The 26722-nt window shown below is 40.4% G+C and overlaps 1 protein-coding gene across 1 annotated transcript; it reads right to left on the bottom strand.

The window, feature by feature from the left end:
* Positions 1-1093: 1093 nt before the first annotated feature.
* Positions 1094-26213, bottom strand: LOC124262203 (oxalate:formate antiporter-like). Its single transcript, XM_046696663.1, has 12 exons — positions 26077-26213; positions 24355-24486; positions 22994-23183; positions 15968-16094; positions 14800-14939; positions 13432-13561; positions 12396-12484; positions 10303-10432; positions 9381-9503; positions 5311-5520; positions 3905-4004; positions 1094-1357 (listed from the first exon to the last, which is right to left on the bottom strand). Exons 2-12 carry the CDS (start codon positions 24470-24472, stop codon positions 1251-1253), a joined length of 1464 nt encoding a protein of 487 aa, XP_046552619.1. The 5' UTR covers positions 24473-24486; positions 26077-26213; the 3' UTR covers positions 1094-1250.
* Between the last annotated feature and the right edge of the window lie 509 nt (positions 26214-26722).

Genomic DNA, 26722 nt, shown 5'->3' with positions numbered 1-26722 from the left:
CAGAAAAACAATAGCACTTCCTTGACCAGTTGATGTGATGGCAGACACGGCCAAGCGGGATTACCAATGAAGGTTATAAATGTCTTATACAATAATTAATGGGCTGACAAGTCAGTTATCAATGCGGTAGTGATAAGGATGTACAGTAGTGATTAAAAATACAGCTTAGCGTCATATATATATATATATACAATAAAGTCTCACATGTCTTGAGTACATAGTTTTGGACTTTTTAAATATTTGGACGATGGCTGTCCTGAATTAGTCACTATAACAGAGGTAAACATGGTCAGCAAGCAGCATCCATGGTTGTATTGTTTGTCATAAAATAGACGATCATTCCTTTTAGCCATATGGTTCGTAGAATACTTCAGGTTTAGGGACAGTTCATACACGGTGACATGTCTCATGATTTAATACATAATTGTTTTCACCAGCAGTTTAAATGGCAAATGTCTGATTGCAATGAAACGACGCTAAAACAAACGTCCAATCAAATCACATGCATGTGCGAAAGAAAGTCTGTGGGAAGTTCCTGATAAGAGAGATTGTGAAATTGCCCGAATAACAGAATGGGACCGGTATATACGTTATATATGTGACCATCGTGACGAGCGGACGCTTTAACCACTTGGCTACCCCACAATATCCTCCCTATATATGTAGGATTACGGGGGCCGGGGGGGTAGCCTAGTGGTTAAAGCGTTGGCCCGTCACGCCGAAGACCCGGGTTCGAATCCCCATATGGGTACAATGTGTGAAGCCCATTTCTGGTTTCCCCCGCCGTGATGTTGCTGGAATATTGCTAAAAGCGGCGTAAAACCAAACTCAGTCAGTCAGTCAGTATGATTACGGCCTAATCCGTCGAAATTTTGAGCGGTCAGCAGTGCCGATCCGTCGAATCATGCTTGAGTGGTTCTGTGCTAATCGGTCGAATTTCAGACTGTGTTAACACACTGGGAGAGTGTAAGTTCATTAATTAAGGGTTCGGAAGTAGCACTGTATCAGAAATTTCCCGTCAATATTTATCAATGTCAGTCATATAACCTGTCACTTTCTTCACAACCACTTTAATAAGAACAGACACCTGACATAAACAGACATGTTTTATTGGTTAATCGGACAGTATGAAATATGAAATCTATTTATGTACATGTGTTTTAACTCTGTTCCATGAACTGTATGTGTTGTGATAAACCGCTATTCTCGGGTCGTTATATTTCTTTCCGACTGTTGTTACGTTTCACATTTTACAGACGGGTATCAACCGAGTTCTCCACGTGTTTGTTTCCGAACTTTTTCTCCTTCCTCTTGGCCAGTCGGTACTGTACAAGCATTCCACAACACAAACAGAAACCTGCAGAAACGAACAAGAACAATACCAAATTAAAATGTTATTTGTAAAGTACAACGCCCTATGATTGCAACAATGAAATAGTATTGGATTTCAATGGATCTAAATGCTGAAATAGTTGCGAGAAATCAATTTATACCATTATGAAAAAATGGGCAATTATTTCTGCAATATATTGTTTCCTATTCCTACGGTTAAGTGACTTGTTTATGCTAAACAGTATGTGTTAGGAGTACAAAGTCACGGGGTGTCAGCTTCATGTAGGAGGAGTGAGTGAGTGAGTGAGTGAGTGAGTGAGTATAGTTTTACGCCGCTTTTAACAATATTCCAGCAATATCATTGCGGGGGACAACAGAAAGTGTTTTCACACATTGCACCCATGTGGGGAATCGAACCCGGGTCTTCGGCCCTGGGGTAAATTGAACAGACGTAACGTCAGTAGTGTTAAAGTTTTGATGACGCGTCGTCCTTTTGTCAAAACGTAGCGGTTCTGTCAGTTTTCATCAATCCTTTTTTTGTAATTTAGGCCCAAAAAAATAAATGTTATGGTTCCGATTTCCTACATTTTAGAACTAGGGTAGGTAGGTAGGGTTTTTTTTTGGTTTTTTTGCAAAATAATTTTGAAGCCTATAAAAATCTGTAGGACAAATGTCCTAAGTGGGTGTCTGGCGATAGGCCATTGACCTAAAGCTCTTTTTGACATTTTTTAAATCCCAATGCCATCATATAACTAAATTGTTAATGACATTTAATGTTGCAACTTGGATTCTAGATATACAGCAAAGTTAAAAGATCTAATCCCACTGTTGATAAATAAAAAATTTATTTTTCTAACATTTTTCAAATAATACATCTACAACTTAAATAAATTGAGTTTTTAATGAAAATGCAAGCATTTATAATGTCAAGAAATATCACAAAAGAAGCAAAAACTATAGCGATTTTTTTCCATTTGTGACATGTCATAACATCCCCGTGCCTTTTTCTTTTATATTTTCATTTTTACGTAATCAGAAAATTATAAAAAGCCACTGATATCGGGAAATAGGCGACCATACATATTATTTACGAAATCTTTATAGGCGACCATACATATTATTTCAGAAATCTTTATATTATATTATAAAGATTTCTTAAATAATATGTATGGTCGCCTATTTCCCGATATCAGTGGCTTTCCGCTCGGTAACATGACACAACAACGGAAAATACCTCCGTTTTCGAAGCTTCGTATAAATAACATGCGAGGCGAATCGTTTGATGGCGGGTATCGTTCGAAAGCTCTGAACATCAACAATATCACTATACCCTTGCTGAGAGTACTTTCACAGTTGTAAGAAGCGGTTTTATTGGATAAAGATTGGTTTCTAATGACGCTTTTTCGCCACAGTTTGCTATAAGAGTCGTGATTGGTCAAAATCAGACACGTGACATGAGGCAGCCAATCATATTACGGCAATGGATACACTCCTCGTAAACGAAAACTTTTATATTTAGACGAAAGTTTTGAGTAAAATAATGCTATTCAGAACATATTAAGCACGAAATCGCTATGTATACGTAAATAATGGAACTTACTGGACGTATCGTGCTGGGTTATGACCTGTGACAAAAATGCTTCATGCATATATTTTCGCATTAAACATCGTGTCCAAGCGTGAAGATTGAGGCGACGAAAGCCGAGATGTCACTTGTCAGTGACTTGACTCGCATTGCATGATCGCACAAAAAGATGGAAATAGTAGTTTTATATGTACGTTTGACATCTTTTATGAATGCTATTGTTGATTTTATTCATTAGTTCATTCAATTTATTTATTGATTTCCTTGAAACATTGTTACATGCGGGTGGGGTCGGGAAAGCCCGTTTCTGGTTGTCCAATACTTAAAATAGCAGCCAATCGCGCAATCCATTACATGTACATTTGGTAGCTTAGTGTGATAAAAATGGATGCGTAAATACATACACGCCGCAGAAACATGATCAAGATTTCGTGGTTAGTTTTTGATGAATTCGTAAATGATAATGTTCGTAATTTATTTGGTCCAATATGTGAAAATAACATCGAAATTATCGATCGGCCCGAGTGTCCTAATTAGTAAAAAAGTAGTCGGTCATTTGAAAATGTTATCGGACTATGACCGAAGGCCGTAGACAATTTGACAAAACAACTTGGATTCGGACGAAGGATTGGGTGAAGGACATTGGATTCCAGCACGTGACCACGTAACATTGCGGCGGCCCTCCCACCAAAATCCCCCACCCGTGAATATCAGGATCCAAATTGGTCTTCAGCGACCCATGCTTGTCGTAAGAGGCGACTAACGGGATCGGGTGGTCAGGCTCGCTGACTTTGTTGACACATGTCCTCGTATCCCAATTGCGTAGATCGATGTCAATCGTAGTCACAGGATTATCTGATCTCGACTCGATTATTTACAGACCGCGGTCATATAGCTGGGATGTTGCTGAATGCGACGTTACAAAAACAAAAACAAAACTTATCCCCTTAATCCCTAAATCCACTGTAACTATATTTATGTACGTACTGAACACGATCCCTCCGGCTCCTATGTACAGTATCCCTTGCCATCCAATAGCGGATTTCAGCTGTGACGTCAGGAGCGCACCTGCCAGCTGAACTACAATCTGGAACAGAAAGGAATAATGTTTATTTTGTGGCCAAATGTCGATTTTTCTGATTTTTTCTCGGACAATATTTTTCGATCAAATCTCAGAAGCCCTCACGATATCATACTCAGCAGAACCACATTTGGCAAGACGATACAGTTTGTTGTGCCTGCAATTGTGAAATATTGGAAATAGTTCTCAACAGAGCAGTCACTCACAGTGAAGCTGTCATTTGTTCTTTTAGAGGCATTTAGAAGTTGTAAAGATGAAGGAAAGCCAAGTTCTATGGATAGTCAACTTCTTTCTTGCAATGGGTGCAACGTTTCGGTGTAAGTACTACACCGTTACATTATGCAAGTAACAAATACATCTGTCAGAAGGTGCAGTTAACGTGTAACATCACTTGCTTGATAACGGTGTTAGTACCTACATCGAAACGTCGCACTCATTACTATAAAAAAGTTGACTATCTATAGAACTTGGTTTTTCTTCAAGCTGTCATTTGTTGTATATCAGCTCTGACAAGAATTGTCCCAGGGTTGAGCTTGCTCTGCATTGATCCCTGACTTTAACGACTACCGCAAGTCAAAACCTGGGCTCACGACAATCCAAGCGCAGAACCGTTTGTGGACTGAGTGCGACAGAGAGGTCAGAAATTCGATTGTACACACACAGGTTGTCACTGTTGAACATTACAACAGTAGATTTTTGTCACTTCATATTACATATGTACTTGTGGTGCTCGCGGTGTATATTATATTCAGGGGCGGATACAGCTTTTTGATACACACTTCATTTTCACCCAAGTTTCAATGGTCAATTAACAAACTTTCACCACCCCAAAAAAGGGGCGCACTCCTGCAAACACCCCCCCACCCTCTGGATCCGCCTATGTTTTATTGAACATCCACGGTCACTACTGAAAAATCACATAAATCTGTAGTGCATATTCATTTAACGAAACAAAGATTGTTCTAGTATCCCTTTTGTTCAGTCAAAACACTTCTCTGTACAGGTTCCGGTTTTTCTTATTTGCATGTTATTGAAGAAATAGTCGATGTGAGTGGTCACTGTTTTATTTACGAAAATTATAAGTTATGGTCTTTGTCTCTGTTTGGAGATTGAATATCGTTTGAGCTGCTTGCGCACAACTGAATATTCTAAAGTGAAACTTTGAGCAAAAACATGTTTGTTTATCTATCAAAATGTGTGAGGCAGACAGTTTGACAACGTCTAAACGCAGATGGGATTTGGATGAACCAGTGTATGGCTGCTAGTCTTCCTATAAATGACAAGGAAGAGTAGGCAGTTGATGTAGACTCACCATGCTGGTGTAGAGCAGGCCGTAGTTGACGCTGTAGTACTTCTGACCATACAGCGAGACGGTAAGAGAAGGCATCAGGGCGTAGAATCCTGAGAATGTCCCGTAGATCAGGCACAGCCAGATCATCAGCATCACTTTCCCGCCATATTCACACAAGGTGAAGGTCGCTCCTGCTGTTCCAAACACTCCGATGACAATGGTGAGTGTTTCCTGTGTGAGAGTTATTTGGGTGATTAACATAAATCATTCATCAATAATTAGCAGATTTGTAGGAATGCGAAAGAACACACGAATTAGGTCATTCCCTGATGAAATAAGTTATTCGTTCTTATTCTGATCAGTTACAAAACAGTGTTGAGTTTTTGACATTTTTAGAAGTTGGTAAGTGATAGTAATTGCAAAATATTTCATGGGTGCAAATGCCATTCTACGTTTCTATGTCAAACATTGTTGTGTCCAAGTTTTGTATCGAAGTAAAAGCTTGGCCCCAGCGTATTCCTTATTTCGACATCAAAATGTCGAGCGTCGCATAACTCGAAGTATTAACGTGGGTCCCTTCAGCTTCGACACAGCGCTGTTTGACCGCAAGGCCTTTTACCAGACGCCACAGATTTATGACTACACTGCATGAAGTCATTCTATCCGTTTATTTGTATGTAATGTAACGCACAGGCAAAGTGCAGCGCAAATAGGGTTGCACAACAGAGAGAATAGTGACCAGTCTTACCATATGAGAGCGAAGCGAGCAAAGGTTGGCAACGTGCTTCCCTCGCTTCGGTTCGATAATTCGGTTCACTCAACGAAGTGAAGGAACAAGAATAAGCATATTGCCTAATTTTACCATTACATTGTTGGAGATATTACTTATCTGCGGTCATTATTGTTAGAAATTTCGTAACATTATTCTACAAAAAACACTTCTGGCGAAGCGGGTGAATGAAAGCAAGGGAGGTAACTCTGCAAGTATTCCAAATGGCGGATATGTGATTCAACAAGTATATTTAGATTTAACTCCCCTGTTCCTTCACTACGTTGAACTGGAAGCCGGAAGGGGTAATGGAGGCGAAGAACGATTTGACATGCCAGGAGTGGCGCTTAAACTATAGAATAAAATATATTTTACGTGAGTTATTAGTAGATATGAGGTTGGAAATCTGAATCACAACCCTGTGAGGAAATGAGTGTCTACCTTTGACGGTGGCGATATTTTATTTTGATATTAAACATATTTTTTTAACCGAAGCGAGGGAAGTACGTTGCCAACCTTTGCTCACTTCGCGCGCATATAGGAGGACACATTTCATAGACTCGGATTCCGACTAGAGTTATCCTTCTTGGAACTGATGTACTCTACTAAGACGAGAGTGTAACACGCCTTCCACAGAACAAAATGTTGTTTAATCTTCAAACTTGTTGAGTTTCTTGACAGAAAACTTTTTCTAGATGTATTCGTGGGATGGTTGTCTTTTAGATTTCCCAACTTTTAACCGTTGACTTTCCCAAAAATTGACAGGTTTTTGCCAGAGTGTGTTTCAACACTACACCATCACCCGTCACTAGAAAACACGTCAGTCGTGAATGAACGATGTTCCGTCGCACTGCCTTGATCGAATAAATGTTTAGCTTCTATTAAGTTCAATGATATATTTAAAATATCATTTTTATCATATTAATTAGAGAATAACCAACGAGGTACGAGTGATTACGGGAAATATGCCCGAGTTGAAATAATGTTCACAGTGCCGAGCCTTGGCGAGGCACTGAACATTATTTTAACGAGGGTATATTTCCCGTAATCACTCGTACCGAGTTGGTTATTCTATTTATTACCCATAATGTAATTTAAAAGGAAGAACCACGAAATATAAACCACCCGGAGACAGGACTTGTGACCTTAAACAGCTGATTCCTATTCATGCGCGTATTAAACCTAACTTCTCCAGCGGTAATAACATAACTACGCTATGGAAATAGTACATCATAAAATCGCTTTAAAATACAACAAAATTATTATGCCTGGAATAATTAATTAACATTTGTTATTACCCATACGGGTGAGGCGATCCCGCGTAATATCTTTTTGATATTTGCACAGTGTGCAATTTAGTGATTCTCGACGTTGATTGGTTGATCGTATATTTGTACATTTTCATTGGATGCCGGAACTACTTTCACACACTACGTTCATTCATAAAGTTTCATCGATTCATTGATAAATTGACATTAAGTAAAGTAATCACACATTCCGAGATCTAAAAAAGAAAACGTTAAGGTTAAAGAATATGAATATTCTTTTTATTAGACGTTATTATTTTGGAATAAAACTGCGTTATAAATAGTAGTCTTTTTAAATTATATAATCTTTAAAAAAACACACCAAACAATCGATTGCATTGTTTGTAAACAAACATGGCCGCCGTTAGGCTAACCCCGATCAAGGTCACTTACCTAGTTAAAGTTGACGGTGACCAAATAGGAAGAGTGATAAGAATTTTACAGCCCTTCAATTCCCAAAACCTGTTTGTTGTTGAAACTGAATTCGGGGAAATAGAAACAGCAAGATACCGACTAAAGATGTTATCTGAAAGTGTAACAAGTAAGTCGGACACGGCGTCCATGCCATCGAACCAGAAAACAGCTCCTTTCTTACCGGAATCAGTGCTAAATGTTCTTCTTCAAGATGACTTTTTATATCCATGCATTCCTAATCAATCTGAGAGGTTGGTCCCAGTAGCCGATGCAGAGATTGACACATTTCATAGACTCGGATTCCGACTAGAGTTATCCTTCTTGGAACTGATGTACTCTACTAAGACGAGAGTGTAACACGCCTTCCACAGAACAAAATGTTGTTTAATCTTCAAACTTGTTGAGTTTCTTGACAGAAAACTTTTTCTAGATGTATTCGTGGGATGGTTGTCTTTTAGATTTCCCAACTTTTAACCGTTGACTTTCCCAAAAATTGACAGGTTTTTGCCAGAGTGTGTTTCAACACTACACCGTCACCCGTCACTAGAAAACACGTCAGTCGTGAATGAACGATGTTCCGTCGCACTGCCTTGATCGAATAAATGTTTAGCTTCTATTAAGTTCAATGATATATTTAAAATATCATTTTCAAGCCCTTCAATTCCCAAAACCTGTTTGTTGTAATAAAATATATTTTACTTGAGTTATAAGTAGATATGAGGTTGGAAATCTGAATCACAACCCTGTGAGGAAATGAGTGTCTACCTTTGACGGTGGCGACATTTTATTTTGATATTAAACATATTTTCTGAACCGAAGAGAGGGGTACGTTGCCAACCTTTGCTCGCTTCGGGCGCATATAGGAAGACTTGTCATTTTCTCTTTGTTGCGCAATCCCATTTGCGCTACAGTTTGCCTGTGTGTAAAGGAACGTGTGAAAGAGATCGTTCACCGTGAGACTTGGGCCAGGTATGCTGTGTGGTGTGATGATTTTATGTGCTACTGATGGACCCTCGTTGTCTGATATCCTAAACTAATTGAAGAGAGAGACGTCTCTGTTAAAGATATATGGATATGAACCAAACCTTCTACTGATATGCTGATACTAGACAATAGAGTTTTGTTTTAGCACGAATAGTTCTCAATCCTACAAGCTTGTACCAAATGAAAAACTGAAGGGAGGTTTGCATCTCTGAACGTTGAAACTAAGTGGGTACAAAGAGACATTTCCGATAAAAGATATATTGCATGTGAACTTATTGGCAATCAAGAATACTTCAACATAAGATCTTGTAAAAATTTAAGTACACATCATTATCAAATGACGATTTTCGTTCTACAGAAAATACAAACATGATCGTGTTCGGTTGCTATCCACCTCAAATTGTTTTATTCATTTTTCAATAAAAAAAGAAACTAGGCGGTTCACATTTCAGGATATGCACACACCTACGAACTAAACTGACTGAGTTTGGTTTTACGCCGCTTTTAGCAATATATCAGCAACATCACGGCGGGGGACACCAGAAATGGGCTTCACTACAAACTAAAAGTAAACTATTTTAACTTTGACTCCTCCCGCTAAACACCCCTGGACGTACCCTGTAGCCTATCTTGTCCCCCACGGCTCCCCAGAACGGTCGTCCCAGAGCATTAAAGGCCGATCCTACAGAGCCAGCCAGAGTTATAAAATGGTCATCTTTGATGAAAGTCTGGGAAAATGTCTGAAAAGAAACATGCCTGCAGTAAGCTAAAGCATATTCCCTAGAAATTGATATTGTTGTTTGCTGTAAGTTATTTTATTCCCTATTTTTTTCTGAAAGAATCTACTAATCATAAACACCCACGAGCACGCACGCACGCACGCACGCACACACACACACACACACACACGCACCCACGAATATTCACCTTCAAACATATAAGTGTTTAGACATTTATACAGCGTTCAAATCCATAACTGGCTACTGGGCAAGGATAGTGACGTATTTCCCCGAGAATCCCACCCTACCAAGGAATAGAAGTAGCATGGCTGTCCAAAGTGCCACCAGAATAAATAGTTTGAAAAACAAAATACCTAATTTAATTAAATGTGCTTTTGTTTTTTATGTACCTGAATTGGGTTTAATAATTATATTCAGTTTCCACAATGGCCATTTAATCAAAGGAGCCGCTAGTCGGTGTACGAACCTGTGACCTTTAGGCGTATCAGGATTCGATGATCGTGAGGTCGAATTAAAAATTCACCTTAATTACGACGCTGGTATTGTCAACACTATATTCAGGTTCTTGGGATTATGAGTGAGTGAAGTTTAGTTTTACGCTTTCAGCAAACATTCCAGCATTATCGATGAGGTTGGACACCAGAAATGGGCTTCACAAATTATACTATACTATAGTGGGGAACCAAACCCGTGTGTTCAGCGTGAACGCATTAATCACCCAGCCCTGTGATTACGAAGCCCTGTTGGCTGCAATGCTGTACCAATCGGCGAAAAAATCCACTCACTCACTCTCTCTTACCTTGTAGAAGTTCATCACAAAGAAAATGCCAAGGACCACACAACCGAAGATGACCCACAGCAAGTAGAACAGCTTTGACCGAAGAACCTGGCGTGGAGTGTAGTTGCCATCGTCGTCATCAGTCCCACCGCTGGGGACGGCCATGCAAAGGTTGGTTAGTCAGGATTACGTCAATATTTCTATTGGCAGTTACATAATACAACTACTACAGTTTTCCCAGAAAATCGTGAGAAAATCTTTGTTTCCTAATACTGATAGTAGAATTTTAAAATAGGTGTTACATTATGTAGTAAGGTTCTTAATATGGGAGGCAACTCTTGTAGGCTTAAGCATGAACCTTACGTCATCAAGAGTTATCTCCCCTGGTGTAGCATACGGCTTCCTGTGTTTATATGGCAGATTTGACAATAGAAGAGAAAAGAAAGCTGGTTCTAGATGAGTTTGAAAGGGGTGTGACTGATGCAAAAGACTTAGCTGGTAGACATGACATTCCTAATGCTACAGTATAAAGAACGTTGAAGAATATTCAGTCAGGAGCTGAGATTGAGCACAAGACAGGGGCAGGGAGGCCAAGGGAGTTCAGTGCTACGGATCGCCGGCGATTTGGTCAGATTGTGAATAGGGGATAATTTAAAAGCTATGAGAATACCAGAAATGTGATGATTAATAGATGAAGTCCTCAGGTATGTAATGAAACCTTATACAAGAATTACGAAGACTTATCTGGGTGAAAAGGCGCGGAATTCCCTCACCATTGATGAAAAATGTACAAAAAAAAAAGGCGTTTAAAACTGGTGTAGGACTCACGAAAATCAAGATTGAGATTATGTTTTCTGTTCTGATGAAAGTTCTGTCTGGCTTTTTCCGAACTCTGTGAAAATTTGGATACCGTGAAACCTATCTAGCAACGCCAAAAAATAGCCCGAAAATTCACATGTGGGGTGGGATATCATCACGTGGAGTGACGCTGTACATCTTCACTGTAAATGTGATGAAGGGACGATATGTTCACATCTTAAATGGTCGCCTCCTTCCAACGGCCCGAATACTGTATGAAGATAATGGGATTTTCTAGCATGATAACGACCCAAAACACACTGCGGGCTACACAAAACAGTGGTTGTGGGACGAAAATGTTTTAGACTGGCCCAGCTACAGCCTAAATTGTAACCCTCTTGAGAATGTGTGGGGTCTAATGAAGGACAGATAACCGAAAAGGACTTAGAAATATTGAGGATATGAAGAAAGAAGTGGTCGGATGTTGGGATACGCTGTCACACGATATCCTGCAGACTTTGATCGGTTGTGTACCTAGGCACATTCAGTCGTGTATTGCAGGGCAAGGAGGTCTCACAAAGTACTGAAAAGACACTTAGACTGTAAGAGAATCATATCTCAACATATTCGTTTAAGTAAAACTTCTATAGTATACATACATGTATTAGATATTTGCCAATTATATCTCAATAATTTCTGTGAATACTATAACATGCGGTGTTGAGTTCCGTGACTAAAATGACAGTCGATGCGGGTCCCTGTTTTGTCTTGTACAACGTGTTCTCAAGATGTTTACGTAGGGTGTAATTAATGAAGACACATCTCTTAATATTTTAAAGTAACGCTAAAGCAAATTGTTTTTGATATTCTATAATACAGTGTGCTCACAGAAGAACCTCGCCGTGAAGATCCGGGGTAGAATAGGTCTTCAGCAACCCATGCATGCTTGCCACAAAAGGCGACTATGCTTGTCGTAAGAGGTGACTAACGGGATCAGGTGGTCAGGCTCGCTGACTTGGTTGACACATGTCATCGGTTCCCGATTGCGCAGATCGATGCACATACTGTTGATCACTGGATTGTCTGGTCCAGACTCGATTATTTACAGACCGCCGCCATATAGCTGGAATATTGCTGAGTGAGGCGTAACACTAAACTCACTCACTCACTCACTCACCTCGCTGCTATGTCGATGGCCTCGACCAGTGCCGTCTCCGGCAGCAGGCCTTGCGGAATTTTCCATTAATTTCAAACAAAAATACATTTACATCTTGATTCAACACTTGACTGCCCATCGTCCATGATAACAAAGTCACCTGTCTGTGCGGGATACGGTGTCGAGATCTTCTTTCATCTTTTCATCCGGCATCTTCTCTTGGTCAGGGCTCTTCTCCACGTTGACTTCCTGTACATGTATGGTCATGTCGTCACAATACAATGTTAAACACTAATGTTAAAAAATGTTAAAAAATAACCAAACATGTTATTTTCGTTTATAACAAGAACTGACTCCAGTACTGTATAAACCTCTGATAAATGAACAGGAATATTTTTACGGACTACTAACTGTACCAACAATGCAGCCAACGATAGGAAAGTTAGCGTAATAATACAATACAAGCGAAGTAGTCCGCCACTAGGCATTGCGTAATAATATCTTTTTGGTTTGGTTCATGGAAACATAATCATCAGTAACCACTGCAAAAATCCATGTTTCAACCCAAACAGAAAACATTCCCCAAAACGTACCATGATCCCGATAACAACGCATCTGGTCCAAATGCACGTGCATGATTGTGGCATAAATACCGATGTTGGACAGAGCACTTGATACTACGGAACTAAGTCTAACCAGAGTTTTCTCCCTCTTTAACAGTTACATATTAAAGATCCATTCAAATTCAATTTCAGAAAAATCAAACGACATGTAACATGGTATGTGATAGTCCTCCACCCTGATGATTGACGAACGTCAAAATCCAAGGTCAGTTTTCACGACCACTCGGATCAGTCCGGGACAAAACCAACCCATCACGACAATATCTCGCGCTCTGGCTCCGTGTTCGCGCTTACTGGTAAAGTTAAAAATATAGGCCTAAGACATCGGTCTCTGCTTTCTTAATAGGACATAGTTCCCATTTACAAAGACCTATTTTTCAGAGTATTGAGACAGTTCTGACCTATCATTCAGATGTTTTACATACAAACTATTGGAAAACGCTTATGGATGTATTCTGTTGAATACATATAGACGAATACTTAGATTCTTATTTTAAAATTGATCGGCAGATGCGAGTCTTCTTGTAAGAAGCGGAAAGAGGTGACTGGTCGCGAATAAAAAGAGATACTAACCTGTGTGGGCGTGTCTGTGGGCGTGGCTATGAGGAAGAGGACGGCGATGAGCTGTATTGCTGTGTAGACCCCGCCCAGCAGCAGGAAGCTGTATGGTACCCTGTCTAGAAGGGAGCTCTGTGTGAAGTACCTAGACAGGACACAATCGGTATCAATGTGTAATTACGGAAATAGTCAGTTTATCTGTGAGTTAAGGTTATAGAAGTTACCTATCTCAAACGGTATACTAAACAGGTGCTATCATAGACGATATACTGTTACTTCTGACAAAGCCTTGCATCATCTCAACTTCATCGTGAATTCTTCACGGGTATAATGGTAATGGATTTCTAACTTTAATGGATCAAACAAATCACGGTCTGGTTCCAGACCTCTTGTCCTGAAACTCGTGAACCTTTTCAAAAGTGTGTCGGGTTTTATTGTGCACCTCATCCCAGTGATCTTACATGTCCCACAGACCCGTGAAGGTCCGGGTTAGAATGAGCCTTCAGTAACCCATGCTTGTCGTAAGAGGCGACTAACGGGATCGGGTGGTCAGGCTCACTGACTTGGTTGACACATGTCATCGGTTCCCGATTGCGCAGATCGATGCTCATGCTGTTGATTACAGGATTGTCTGGTCCAGACTCGATTATTTACAGACCGCCGACATATACTGCGGCGTAAAACTAAACTCACTCACTCATTACATGTCCCACAGTAGTAGAATTACACTTTTCCTTTTGCCCAACATTCAGGCAACTGTGGTATTGAAGTCTGCACCCTATCCACACCGTTCTTTGGTACCCACGACTCTCCATTTTTTTTAACATCTCCATTTTTATATTCATAAAAATACTTTCTCGAGTCATTTTTGCGCGTGCTGAACTCTGTGATTGTGAGTTCCCCTTCAGAGGCAAATGCTTTGTTTTTAGTGTGCAGCATATGCTATTCAGGCATGATGTGATTGTGATTAGAACTCACGGTCGTTCAGAACCGAACACATCTACAATCACTGATCCCCTATTTGTATTGTCAGCAGTATGTATACATGTGTGAAACTTAAATAGCATCGTGAATTACCATATGGCATGGAAATTAGTTGACAGAAAAAGCAAAGCCGTCCGTATAGTCGTGTAAGCTGACATAACCGTACAGAATTACCACAGTGTCAACTCAAGGGAAGACCACGACCTGACGTATAAGTAAGGATGGCTGATGAACCTGTCCAGTCTACTGTATCAGAAGGTTTATAAGTAGGTCAAATAACCATACATGAACTCCACGTCACACATAACATCAATCCCCTGTCAGGGGAAAAGACTGTTTCCTGGCAAGCGAATGCCAGCTGTCTCAAGGTGCGGTTTGGTAAACTGAAGAAATACTTACAAATCATCTTTTATTGTTTCATCAGGGGAGAAGTTGTCAGGGTTGATGAAGGCCGTGACGACCTGGTTGAACACAAAGGTTCCAAACCCGATTCCACTGATAATGATGCCTGTCACCAGACCTGATCTGTTGGGAAACCACTGAAACAGAGGATGTTTGTATAGTGTGGATGGATACTTCCGGTTATCCCGGGCTGAATGGTTTGTAGTCATCCCGCACTAACTGGCCACCATATTTCAGTCAGCAGCATGCAGCTTTATCACGGCGGTCTGTACAAAAGAGTCGACTCGGATGTGGACAAACCAGTGGTGATTTGAACAATGTGCATGTCATCGGGTAACGTACCCGTGAAGGTCTCGGTTAGAATTGATCTTCAGCAACCCATGCTTGTCGTAAAAGGCGACTAACGGGATCGGGTGGTCAGGCTCGCTGACTGGGTTGACACATGTCATCGGTTCCCAATTGTGTAGATCGATGTTCATGCTGTTGATCCCTGGATTGTCTAGTACAGACTCGATTATTTACAGACCGCCGACATATAGCTGGAATATTGCTGAGTGTGGCATAAAACTAAACTCAGTCACTCACTCATCGGGTAACGGGTAACGTAATCGACCAATTCACCAAAAATCGACCAAAAGCACATACAATCAACTAAGACACCATGATGGCACGCAGTCAACCAAGACACCATGATGGCATGCAGTCAACCCGATCACCAAGCATGACCATCCATATATCATTCAGTTGCCTTTGACAAGCAATGCTCAAAGTGTTTGTGCCAAAGGAGCTTGACTGAAAACAGGAAGTACAATTATCACCATAGATATATCTGGCACAATCAACGATCCAAATTTCCCTCTTCTAAGCACAATCAATAGCATTTCGTGTTACATCGTACATCCTTCAGAATATACTAACATCACATAATGCACAGTTACTTTATGCCAGTAGCTTATATTACCTGGAGCACGTACATGCATTAGCCTTTCACAATACAATGCCTTTGAAACTGACCACCAACGTAGATTCCCTTTCACTCAGCCCAATAACCCTTTTGAAAGTTTTCTTACACGATGTTGTTTCACGTCCACGACATTGCTGACAAGAGAGAGTCCCTCCCTCCCTTACTCTTTCGTCCCTCCCACGTCAATATTTTGCAACTGACCTTGAGGGCACATTTCACAGCTCCAGGGTACGCCATACTCTTCCCAGCGCCATTGATGATGCCATAGGTCAAGGCCGTCAAGAGGAGGGAATGTTGCATGGTGAAGTAGGTGATGAGCATACCGGAACTGGAAGAGAGTATATTACGTATTGCTGAAGCATGGGTAACTTGTTACGGCATGTTACAGTTTGTTACGGCGTGTTACAGTTTGTTACGGCGTGTTCCAGTTTGTTACGGCGTGTTACAGTTTGTTACGGCGTGTTACGGCATGTTACAGTTTGTTACGGCGTGTTACAGTTTGTTACGGCGTGTTACAGTTTGTTACGGCTTGTAGTTGAGGGAAAGCCTCAGAATGTCACCATAATAAAACACATGGGTATGCTCACAAACATAAGAAACAGCGCAAACAGGATTCGAATCCACAATCATGGATTTCCGGTAGTCTAAAAAGTGTAGCTCTGCACAGCCTATTCAGACGCTTGACCGACTGAGCCAGTCTAGTCCTCTGCAAAGTGGAAACTGTTTACGAATGTTAGTAGTATAGGGGCCTTTATGGCATCAAAATCTATTTTTAGAATAGGCCTTTTATAGGTCAAAATCTATTTTTAGACCATAAGTTATGTTTCTATTTTTAGACTCTGATGGGTAATATAAGGTCCCCCGAACAGTCCTCCATATCATTCTGACTTCAGTCGGACAACGTCCCTTCTCCATTCTATGTTCTTGACTCTACTGGTTCTATTGGCCTTGAAAATGGAAGCCGTTCACCGTGATATTCTGAGTTGTGATAACGAGGCCCTGGTAAAACTTCCAAATCCCAGATGCCATTTACATCTAGGGGACGACGTCTATGTGACAGCCAAGACATGGAATGGAAAACTAGAAATTCATGTGAGGAAGTACGAAGTATACCCGAGTGGCAAGTGCTACCCAACCAAACGAGGCATCGTGCTTACCTTGAAACACTGGCTGGAAGTGTCTAGTGTTCACGTACAGCTGAAACAGCAGGGAAGGTACTCACAAGTCCATGTTGGAGGGAACATGTACGCTTCCTGGGACGACAATGGTATTGATGTGCGACAGTAGGAGAATGATCAGAAAAGTGGTAGAGTGATACCTACCAACCAATGTATTCTGTTGTCCCTAGATCAGTGGGAAAAGCTGGTAGATTGTGTAAGAGTCATGTTTGACTTTGTGCCAGAACTGAAGGACATGGTACCCTGTATGCTTCAGGACGATCATCAAAACCAGATGGGATACCTCCAGTGTTCCTTTTGCTACCCTAGTGACTACAGTTACTGGGTGTAAAGCCATTCTTGGTTTAGACGCTGTACTGTGCGGACGTGTTACCATTGGTCTGGGATATCATGGATGTGTGTGGACATTACCCATTCGACAAGACTGTCGTTGCCGATTGCTGTGCAATCAAGACTGAATGGACTTCATTCCAGAAAAGACTCGATTCGTTTAAAGACTGGCCAGTGCAGATGAAACAGAGTCCTAGTCACATGGCTCAGGCAGGATTTGTGTACTTAATCAGAGGGGATGCTTGCAAGTGTTTTCAATGTGGTCTCGTTCTCAAGAACTGGGAAGTAGATGATGATCCCTGGGTCGAACATGAAAAATGGTCTCCAGACTGTCCATATTTGGCCCTGGTGGGAGTACCTCAGAAAGAAGTGGCCCGTTGGGGTAGTCATGTGGATTTGCAACCAAGAGTGTGATGTAAAATGTGTGACTATTGGAAATAAATCAATGTTAAGAGTATGTCTGCCTTGGTTGTCTATGTATAGTATAAATAGAGGTTTACTCAAATACTAATCTCACTGAGATCCCAACCACGATAAGAGTTTGTTTGCTAGAAATAGTATGGCTAGGTACGTGTTGAAACATTACGAATTTTTAAGGTTCATGTTAATGTTTCAAGACATTGAGGAGATTCGACAAGACATCTTAGAAATGAACAGAGAACAGATTCTTACCATCAATGGTATTATCAATAGGTTATTAAAGGGAAGATTACCAGTGACTCGATATGAAAGGCGTCGTTTCCTGAGGAAAAATGATAGAAATAACTATCTAGCGGTGTTACGAAGATTAGTTCACCCCCTGTGGACGACAGACAGTATGTGGAAGAGTCTTTTTGCCAGTAACATGCCAATCGTAGCATTTGTTTTGAAACCACAGTTTGTCAATGCACTTAGAGATGAGGCCATTCAAAATGCCTGGTTGTTTGATAGAGCATTGGCTTAGTATGTTTGGTTCACTCGGTTTAGTTTGTCATAGTAGTGCATCCAAACCATCCTGGCAGCGATGTTGAAAGCTACACCAAGCCCAAGGTCAATGAAGATATCTGTATAACAGGCCACAAGGGCTATCTAACTTTATTTAGCCTCGGACCAGTGACAGTGACGCATCACCTCAAGCTGCTCCCGTTTTCATCATGAATAATCCACAATACAAACTCTTCGTACCCGATGCCGATAAATGGACACGATTTTACATGCTCAGGGCTGAAGGGAAAGGAGACCCTTATCATTCTATAACACGTGGGGGAGAAAAATCTGCCATGATGTCTGTCGATCGATATTTGGAACTGTATGACCCAGAGTGGAAGAAAGATAAACCGAAAGAAACCTCAGAACAACCTAAGATTAATTTTGTTACCCCTACTCAACAAGTGGTCGAACAAGCTAAAGCCAAGTTGAAGAGAGAAAGGGAAAGTGTCGTCAATAGGGAAAACACAAAGCGAATGAAAACATATTTTTAAATAGAGACGAAAGGCTAAATGTGTCATTTGTAGTAGGACTGTTGACGTGTGCACATCATTATGCATCCCTGTCCCGTATGCTCCAAACAATATGTTTGGGCTCATGACTTGTCCCGTCATATTCGAACAAAACATCCAAAAGATATCAAGCAGCAGCAGCAGCAGCAGCCGCCACCACCACCACCACAGCAGCAGCAACAGCAGCAGCAGCAGCAGCAACCAGTGCAACCACATTCATCAGAAAGTATTACCCAGTCATTGGAAGAATATAGGCTGTGACATCCATTCACCATGATCGTCTCAGGGCCAACCTCCTGTGGGAAAACCTACTTAGTGAAACAGATTCTAGAAAGGATGAACATTAAACCTTATCCTGAACGTATTATATGGCTCTACAAACGATGGCAGCCCTTGTATAATGCCATTCAAACCCATGTTTATCCCTATGTGGAATTTCATCAAGGCATTCCTTCTGATCTCGAAAAGGATGCATTTCTGGACCCCCATGTGGTGAACGTGGTTATCCTAGATGACTTAATGTCGACAGCGAGCAAAGATCCACGCATTACAGATCTGTTTACGGAAGGAAGTCATCATCGTAATCTCTCAGTGATTGCCTTGAACCAGAATTTGTATTTCAGTAAGGATCCCACACAACGAAGAAACTGTCATTATCTGCTTCTGTTCAACAACCCTATCGATCAACAACCCATCATGACTTTGGCGAGGCAAATGTATCCAGGTAACACAGACCATTTCATGGAGCCGTTTCAAAGGGCTACCCAGAAGCCTTATGGCTACTAAGCTTGTTGGTTGATCTAAAACCCAAAACACCTCCCCATATGCGACTTTGTCCCAATGCATTCAGTTTAAAAGGACACCTCCAAGCCAGGACAATTCAGTCCGAGTTAGATGTTCAGCGTGAGCAGACGTGTGAAGAAAACCTCTCAACCATGCCATCTTGTGATGACTGTGGACTCATGTTTCAAGACGTGCAGGATTTGCAAAAACACAGAAGAAACTGGTGTCCCGAAAAGTCTTCAGTGGGTCCTCCTGGGATACCCCAAGTGAAAAGGCAGTGGGAGGAGGACAACAACTTCTCACCTGTGAAGAGACCACGTCCTCTGTTGGACTGTGACTATTGTGGTCAAGTGTTTAGCACTAACCATAACCTACAAAGACATTTACACGATAAACCATGTCCTGAAATGGAAAATGAGGATGATGATGTTGAATCATTAAGCAATGTCACACACAACAGGAAAAATAAGATGGCTGATCTTGAAGAGCAAGGTATAAGACAAATGTATTCACGTACGCGTGAGCTGAATAAAGACTTTTTGGATGAGAAACGACAGCTGTACATGAAAAGAGGTTTAAACGAAGACATGATTCAAGCCAAACTGAACAAATTGATCTGGAGCACGTTTAAAGAGATGTATGCCCGATTTATTACTTATCTGTACCATATGCAGTATGGCCCAAAGACACAAGGAATACTGAAACAAGTAAAAGACACAAATAATATGTATCATGAAGTGATTTCAAAATTGTACCAATATAAGTCTTGGGTCGAAGGCGTGACTGAAGATGAAGACATAACATCTGATGAAGACAGTGAAGGACAGGTCGATGAGGAAGGGTAATAAGACAACAGATGTAAAGTAGGCATTTGGGAGAGCTCCTATCCTAATGTCTACTCATTTGAAACGGAGCTAATAAACAATGAAATCTGTATATCTCTCTTGTTTCTTAATGTATTGTACCCATGAAGGTCTGGGTTACCCTTCAGTAACCCATGCTTGTTGTAAGAGGCGACTAACGGGATCGGATGGTCAGGCTCGCTGGTTGACACATGGTGCATTGTGTAGAATGACGATCGTGCTGTTGATCACTGGATTGTCTGGTCCAGGCTCGATTATGTACATTATGTACAGACCACCGCCATAGAGTTGGACTATTCCTGAGAGTGTACTAAACTCACTTAATGTATTGCTGAAGGACTGACATAAGACAACTGTTGTACAATTCTTGGTTTTTATAATACCAATTTCAACCCTATTTCACTGAATCCACAGAAATTTTAACCTCCTCATACTATTATCAGACATACAAGTTTCAGTTTAAACGTCATTCCTGTTGATTGAATACAAGATAACAACTGTTACAGTTCATTGTATTGAAGATAACAAGTGTTTCAGTTCATTGTATTGAATACAAGATAACAACAATTTTAATGATCTGTAATGAATATATGTATATATATATATCTCTATAGTTTTCTAAACTATAGCTTGCATAAAACCAAATTTAGTGTATAGATGTACTCGCATAGTCAACATACAGTTGTGTACTCACGATACTTTGGTTTATAAATACATAAGCTATTACAAATGGTCACTTGTGTTGTAAGCCGTTTTGGTCTACAAGGCCGTTTTGGACATGTAGCCATTTTGAGTCAGAACCGTTTTCGAACCGGTTTGATAGAACCGTTTGCGAACCGGTTTGACAGAACCGGTTTTAGGTCGGGGCTGTTGGCGCCAAGCTTAAATACTCTTTGTTCACCGCCATGTGCAGCCAGTATGTTGTGCTGTGCGTGTTTAGGTATTCTGGCGGTTTCATGACTGTTTAAAACAGCACAGTAGGTGTGGAATTTATGTGATGGATCATTCTATATTCTAATTTGTGAGTATTTTGCGTATGAACGTATTGTGTGAATAATGTTGTTGACGACTGTCAAAGTATCGTGAGTACACAACTGTATGTTGACTATGCGAGTACATCTATACACTAAATTTGGTTTTATGCAAGCTATAGTTTAGAAAAACGATGAACCTAGGAAAAGGTTCTGACTATGATTGGACTGTGTTTATTGTGTGAGATTTAAAGATTCATGGCAAATGGGAGTAATGTGTAATCAATTTTCTATAGGTTGTATTCTGTGTGTGTATCGGGCTGTGTTTATTCATATGATTATGTTGGATTTTAAAGTAGGTTCATGGTGACTCGTTCTACATGGGATATTTTGGTGAGAAGCATGCTGTGTGTGATTTTGCTATGAGTTTCAACATTTTACTCAGTTTTTTTCATCGGCAGGCATGGCTAGGACTTTGTTATTTGTTCAAATCTATTTATTTATCATTTTTGTTCAAAATGGCGGCGGGGGACCTAGTTTTACGCTTGTGCATGCATGGTTGAGTACTGTTATAGGAAAATGTTTGTTATATATTTTGTGTTTACATCGGAGTCATGGGTGGGCAAATGTCTTATTCATAGTTGGAGAACAGTGTGAATCAATATGTTGTCTCCACTTGAATGAGTGTCTTGTCATACCCAACAAAACATCATGAATATGGAACCTATGGATGTGTTATTCCCTGATGTCATTCATATGGATATGATGAACAGAGGTAAGTTGACTTCATGTACACTAGAATAGTCTTTATCCCCAACACTCGTTCAATCTGATGATGATGAAAATCTTAATCTGTGTTACGATGTATTCTGTGTTACAATGTAAGGACTGAAGGTAGGACGTTGTATACATTTGAATTTCACATTTTCAATAGTTATAGTTATATTTAGTCAGACGGTAAATGAACGCTAATCTATGTCGCTTTTAACAAGTGTGTCATAAAACCTGTAAACTCTACCCGTGTAATTTCGTTTCACATTAGACCTAAGATTATCAGCTTGAGGAGGTGTCACATTACACATTGGCTAGGTGGCGAGGTTAATGTGTGGGGAGAGAAGGAGGGGGTGGGTAATTGATACTGCGATAACGGGCGCTCGCTTTGAGATAACAGAGAAATACACTGGTAGTATATCCACAATGTGTAGTCACTCCAGAGATGTGTAGTTGAGAGGCTGAGCTATTGAAAATATACATCCAGTGAATCACACAGTATAATCCAAGGTTGTTTAGTAATCCAATAAGAACTACACCAGTATGTATATCCACAATGTGTAATCACTAGGTATAATTGCTTCAGAGACTGAGCTGTGTATGATATGGAGGGCTGTTCGGGGGACCTTATATTACCCACCTGAGTCTAAAAATAGAAACATAACTTATGGTCTAAAAATAGAAACACCAGATGTTGATATGACTCATGGTCTAAATATAGATTTTGATACCATAATGATCCTATTCTAAATATAACCTGTTTGCCAGGGGGCTATTCTAAAAATAGATTTTGATGCCATAAAGGCCCCTATACTACTAATGTTTAAAATTTACAACAGTTATGGAAGAATACCTGAAGATAAGTCCACCAATCAGCGTACAAATTCTGGGAGTCAGTTTCTGTTCTATCCAGCCTAATATGGGCATAAAAAATGCCAAGGTCAAATAGTTCGCTGTAGAGATCCAAACAGTTTCTGGGTACGTAGCGTCAGTCGACCCACTTCTGGCACGCAGGTATGACGTCAGATAGGGTGTCATGTTGCCTGGAAACAAGGGAAGTGATCGTGTATGTACTGACGGAAAGAAAATAAGTGAACGTGCCATTACAAAAAGAACGTTCTCCCATTTATTTGACACTTTATACTGAAGATGTCGACATTTTACTCATATGTATATGGTTAACTTGTTAATGTGAAAATGATATTAAACACTCCTTCCATCACTGTAGGATTATAAATAATCCGCTCCATTGATGAGATTTCTGCATTATGGGGTAGATTCCGGTGTGCTCTGCTATATCGGTGAAAGCTCTGGTGTATGGTCTTCTCTTTAAGTGAAGGTTTTGGTATATATTCTGCTCTGTCAGTGAAAGTTCTGGAAGGTGTTCTGCAGTATCATTAGTGTTGATTCTTGGACCTGCTCTGCTCTATCGGTGAAGGTTTTCGTATATGTTCTGCTGTATCAGTGAAGGTTCTGGTATATGTTCTGGTATGTGTTCTGTTCTATCAGTGACGGTTCTGGTATGTGTTTTGGTAGATGTTCTGCTCTATCAGTGAAGGTTCTGGTAGATGTTCTGCTCTATCGGTGAAGGTTCTGGTATGTGTTCTGCTCTATCAGTGACGGTTCTGGAATGTGTTCTGCTGTATCAGTGAATGCTCTGGTAGATGTTCTGCTCTATCGGTGAAGGTTCTGGTATGTGTTCTGATCTATCAGTGAAGGTTCAGGTGTATGTTTTCCTCTATCGGTGAAGGTTCTGGTACGTGTTTTGCTCTATCAGTGAAGGTTCTGGTATTTGTTCTGCTCTATCAGTGATGACTCATTTACGTTCTGTTGTGTCAGTAATGGCTCTTACATACGTTCTGCTCTATCAGCGATAGCTATATATGTAATATATTGTATATACCCTGGCATATGAATGTGTGTTATTGTTTCCTGTCCCTGTCTTGCTATAGCGATGTTTATGTTGTAATATCATTCTGTGTTCGACATTTGCTCCTGTTGCCATTGGTCGAACTATAGTTTCGCCATAACTGTTAACTGAACAACGAGATAACACGAGTCAATGAACACTGACTCGTGCAACATACACGACTGTTTTGTTCTGGAACAGCATTACTGGGTTTGGTATAATAACATTTCAATTATTATAAACTATTTTTTCAATATTTGGACCAACGGTGAGAGGAATACTTGTCCTCCACACGACCGACTTACCAAAGATGTATCCGGTGCTGATGGTGCTATGAATCAGGAATCCGCCAATCACAGTCAGCACCCCGCGGACAGGCAATGTGCGCAGGCGCGACAGGAAGTTCGTCGCCATCTTGGGCATGTTTCCAGTTCGATCTAATATGTAAGAAAATCAGAATAACAGCTTGAAGTTGGAATATAAAGCATTTATATTCCAATCCAAACTCTAAATTCAATTCCATAAAATTTACCCATGATTCTAGTAAATATGGGGTACAAAGTCGGAAGCTGCTTATGTCGCCCTGTACCAAGCCGAAACAAGAATGGTCTAAGGCTAAAGTCAGGTATCGTATTTTCAGTGACATGAAGAAATTGATTTCAAACTTTCACTCAGGTAAGAGAAGTATTGCAATATGCGACTAGTTATAACTAGTACGTGACCAGATGGAATCGTCTGCACGAAAAGAATTTTTCAAATTGGAAGCAGTCACGTATATTTCCACGAATTGACTCGGCTGTGCCCTATCTTGCAAATATGCGACAGCTTTTGATTCTCTTTGAAAATCTTTATTTGAAATCTGAAGTTTGAACCAGTCAAGAATGTGAGTGATGTGACATTGTCTTCACTAGAGTAAAAACACTTATGTGTGTAAGAACTGCACTCATCCGCTCGTTCTGAGACAGATAACCAGTTTGCCTCTGAGTGAGTGCGCCTTCCTAGTGAGCGTCTATGTCGTCATGGTAGAACAGAGGTAAACCTTCTAAGTTTTAAAATTGTAAGTAGAGTAACTGTATCTGTAGAGGAGATACCTTATTGAGCCATTTGAAACATCACGCTAAAGCGCTGGGTTCCAAATTTAAGTAAGAGGTTTGAAATGTACCATTAGACTGCCTCCAGTCTTAAACAGATTTATCTCCTTATTGACGAATTCCAACTTGCTCCGAAACACTGAACCCGTGCTGCTGAGATTAGACAATCTGGCCGTTGTAATGGTGTAACCCCAAACAGCATTCATCAAAACGAGTTTTGCGTTCTGGTAATCTGGCCTATTTGATAGAAGACGTCAAAATATCGCTTTGTTTGTTTGTCAACTAAGCCTTACAGCTCTTAAAACTCTATTTTCCGTCAAAGTCAAATTAAACGGTCTATTTAAATCCCGAGGTGAAACGTTACTCGAATTAGAGGCAATGTCTGAGCTGATCAGATGATGATACTGTTATTGACGATACAATTATTCGATAAACATACGTTAAGTGTGCTTATATTCTTCATTTGTTTTCTCTCTCTGTGATTTTCAATTTCAACTCAAACCTGTCAAAGGTTACGGCGTAATCCCATCCCTATGATCATGAATTAAAGCGATTAAATTTGGACACAGTAATTGAATGAGGTCAGTGGTTTGGACATTGCTTGCTTGCTTGATTGAATGACATATATACAGGCATACGTACGGAACAAACGTACGTACGTGCATGCGTGCATGCATATATGCACGCTCACACGCCTCTACATACAGACACACGTATACACACCACACGTAAAACACTACAGATATCGTACCCAGAAATGGGTTATTAATGCTGTTATTAATTATATTCAGTATCACGTTCTGGGTGAAATACTCTATTAATCTGATATTGTATTCAAGTCAAATCACGTTTCATGTTAAAACTATTTAAGTCTGCCTTAATGGCATGATGTTTTGAATAAAAGCAAAAACACACGACAATAAGTAAGTTACTTACATACAAGGCGCAACCTGCACGTGACACTGTTGCAAACAAACTGACCTGTCTTCGAAGCGGGTCCTTTGTAATGTATAGAGTGTGCCTGAAACAGACAACCCTATACAGCAGAATGCAAACACTATCTTATAACACTAGAATATACAAACGTAAGCTCACAGAAAGTTGCACCACTCAAACGCTATCAGATAACACATAGAGTTGAAACAAAGACGGGCTTTCTTCCAGTGTTAGAGGTTAACATCGTCAAGGAGAAGCAGTCAGGTGATGTTTGGGTGTGTTCATATACGGTAACACTTCTCATGATTTAATACATAATAGTGTCCTCTTAAGTGTTCACTAGCAGTTTAAATGACAAGTGTCTGATTGAAATGAAACGACGCTAAAACAAACGTCCAATCAAATTACACGCATGTGCGAAAGAAAGTCTGTGGGACGTGCCCTTGTAAGAGAGATTGTGAAATTGCCCGAATAAACGAATGATACCGGTGTATACGTCATATACGACGTCATTGTTATGACTATTATGAGTATGGTTATGACTATCTTGTCTGAAATAGATCCTTGGCTCGGACCAACTCTTGTATCATTTGTCACGCAATAAAGCAAACCCCTCTCTGTTTATGCTGTAGACACACAGGACACC

This window comes from Haliotis rubra, unplaced genomic scaffold (assembly GCF_003918875.1).
Source record: "Haliotis rubra isolate DU_JTF1 unplaced genomic scaffold, ASM391887v1 Scf827, whole genome shotgun sequence".
In the NCBI taxonomy this organism is placed as follows: domain Eukaryota; kingdom Metazoa; phylum Mollusca; class Gastropoda; order Lepetellida; family Haliotidae; genus Haliotis; species Haliotis rubra.
This window is presented reverse-complemented; position numbering and strand designations above follow the sequence as displayed.

Excerpts from the sequence above, each read along its gene's own strand:
- LOC124262203 (XM_046696663.1), bottom strand. The coding sequence starts at position 24,472 with ATGCCCAAGATGGCGACGAACTTCCTGTCGCGCCTGCGCACATTGCCT. Across the intron at positions 23,184-24,354 it reads CAGCACCGGATACATCTTTG|GCAACATGACACCCTATCTG; the intron begins GTAAGTCGGTCG and ends CCTTGTTTCCAG. Across the intron at positions 12,485-13,431 it reads CCACAGACACGCCCACACAG|GAAGTCAACGTGGAGAAGAG; the intron begins GTTAGTATCTCT and ends ATACATGTACAG.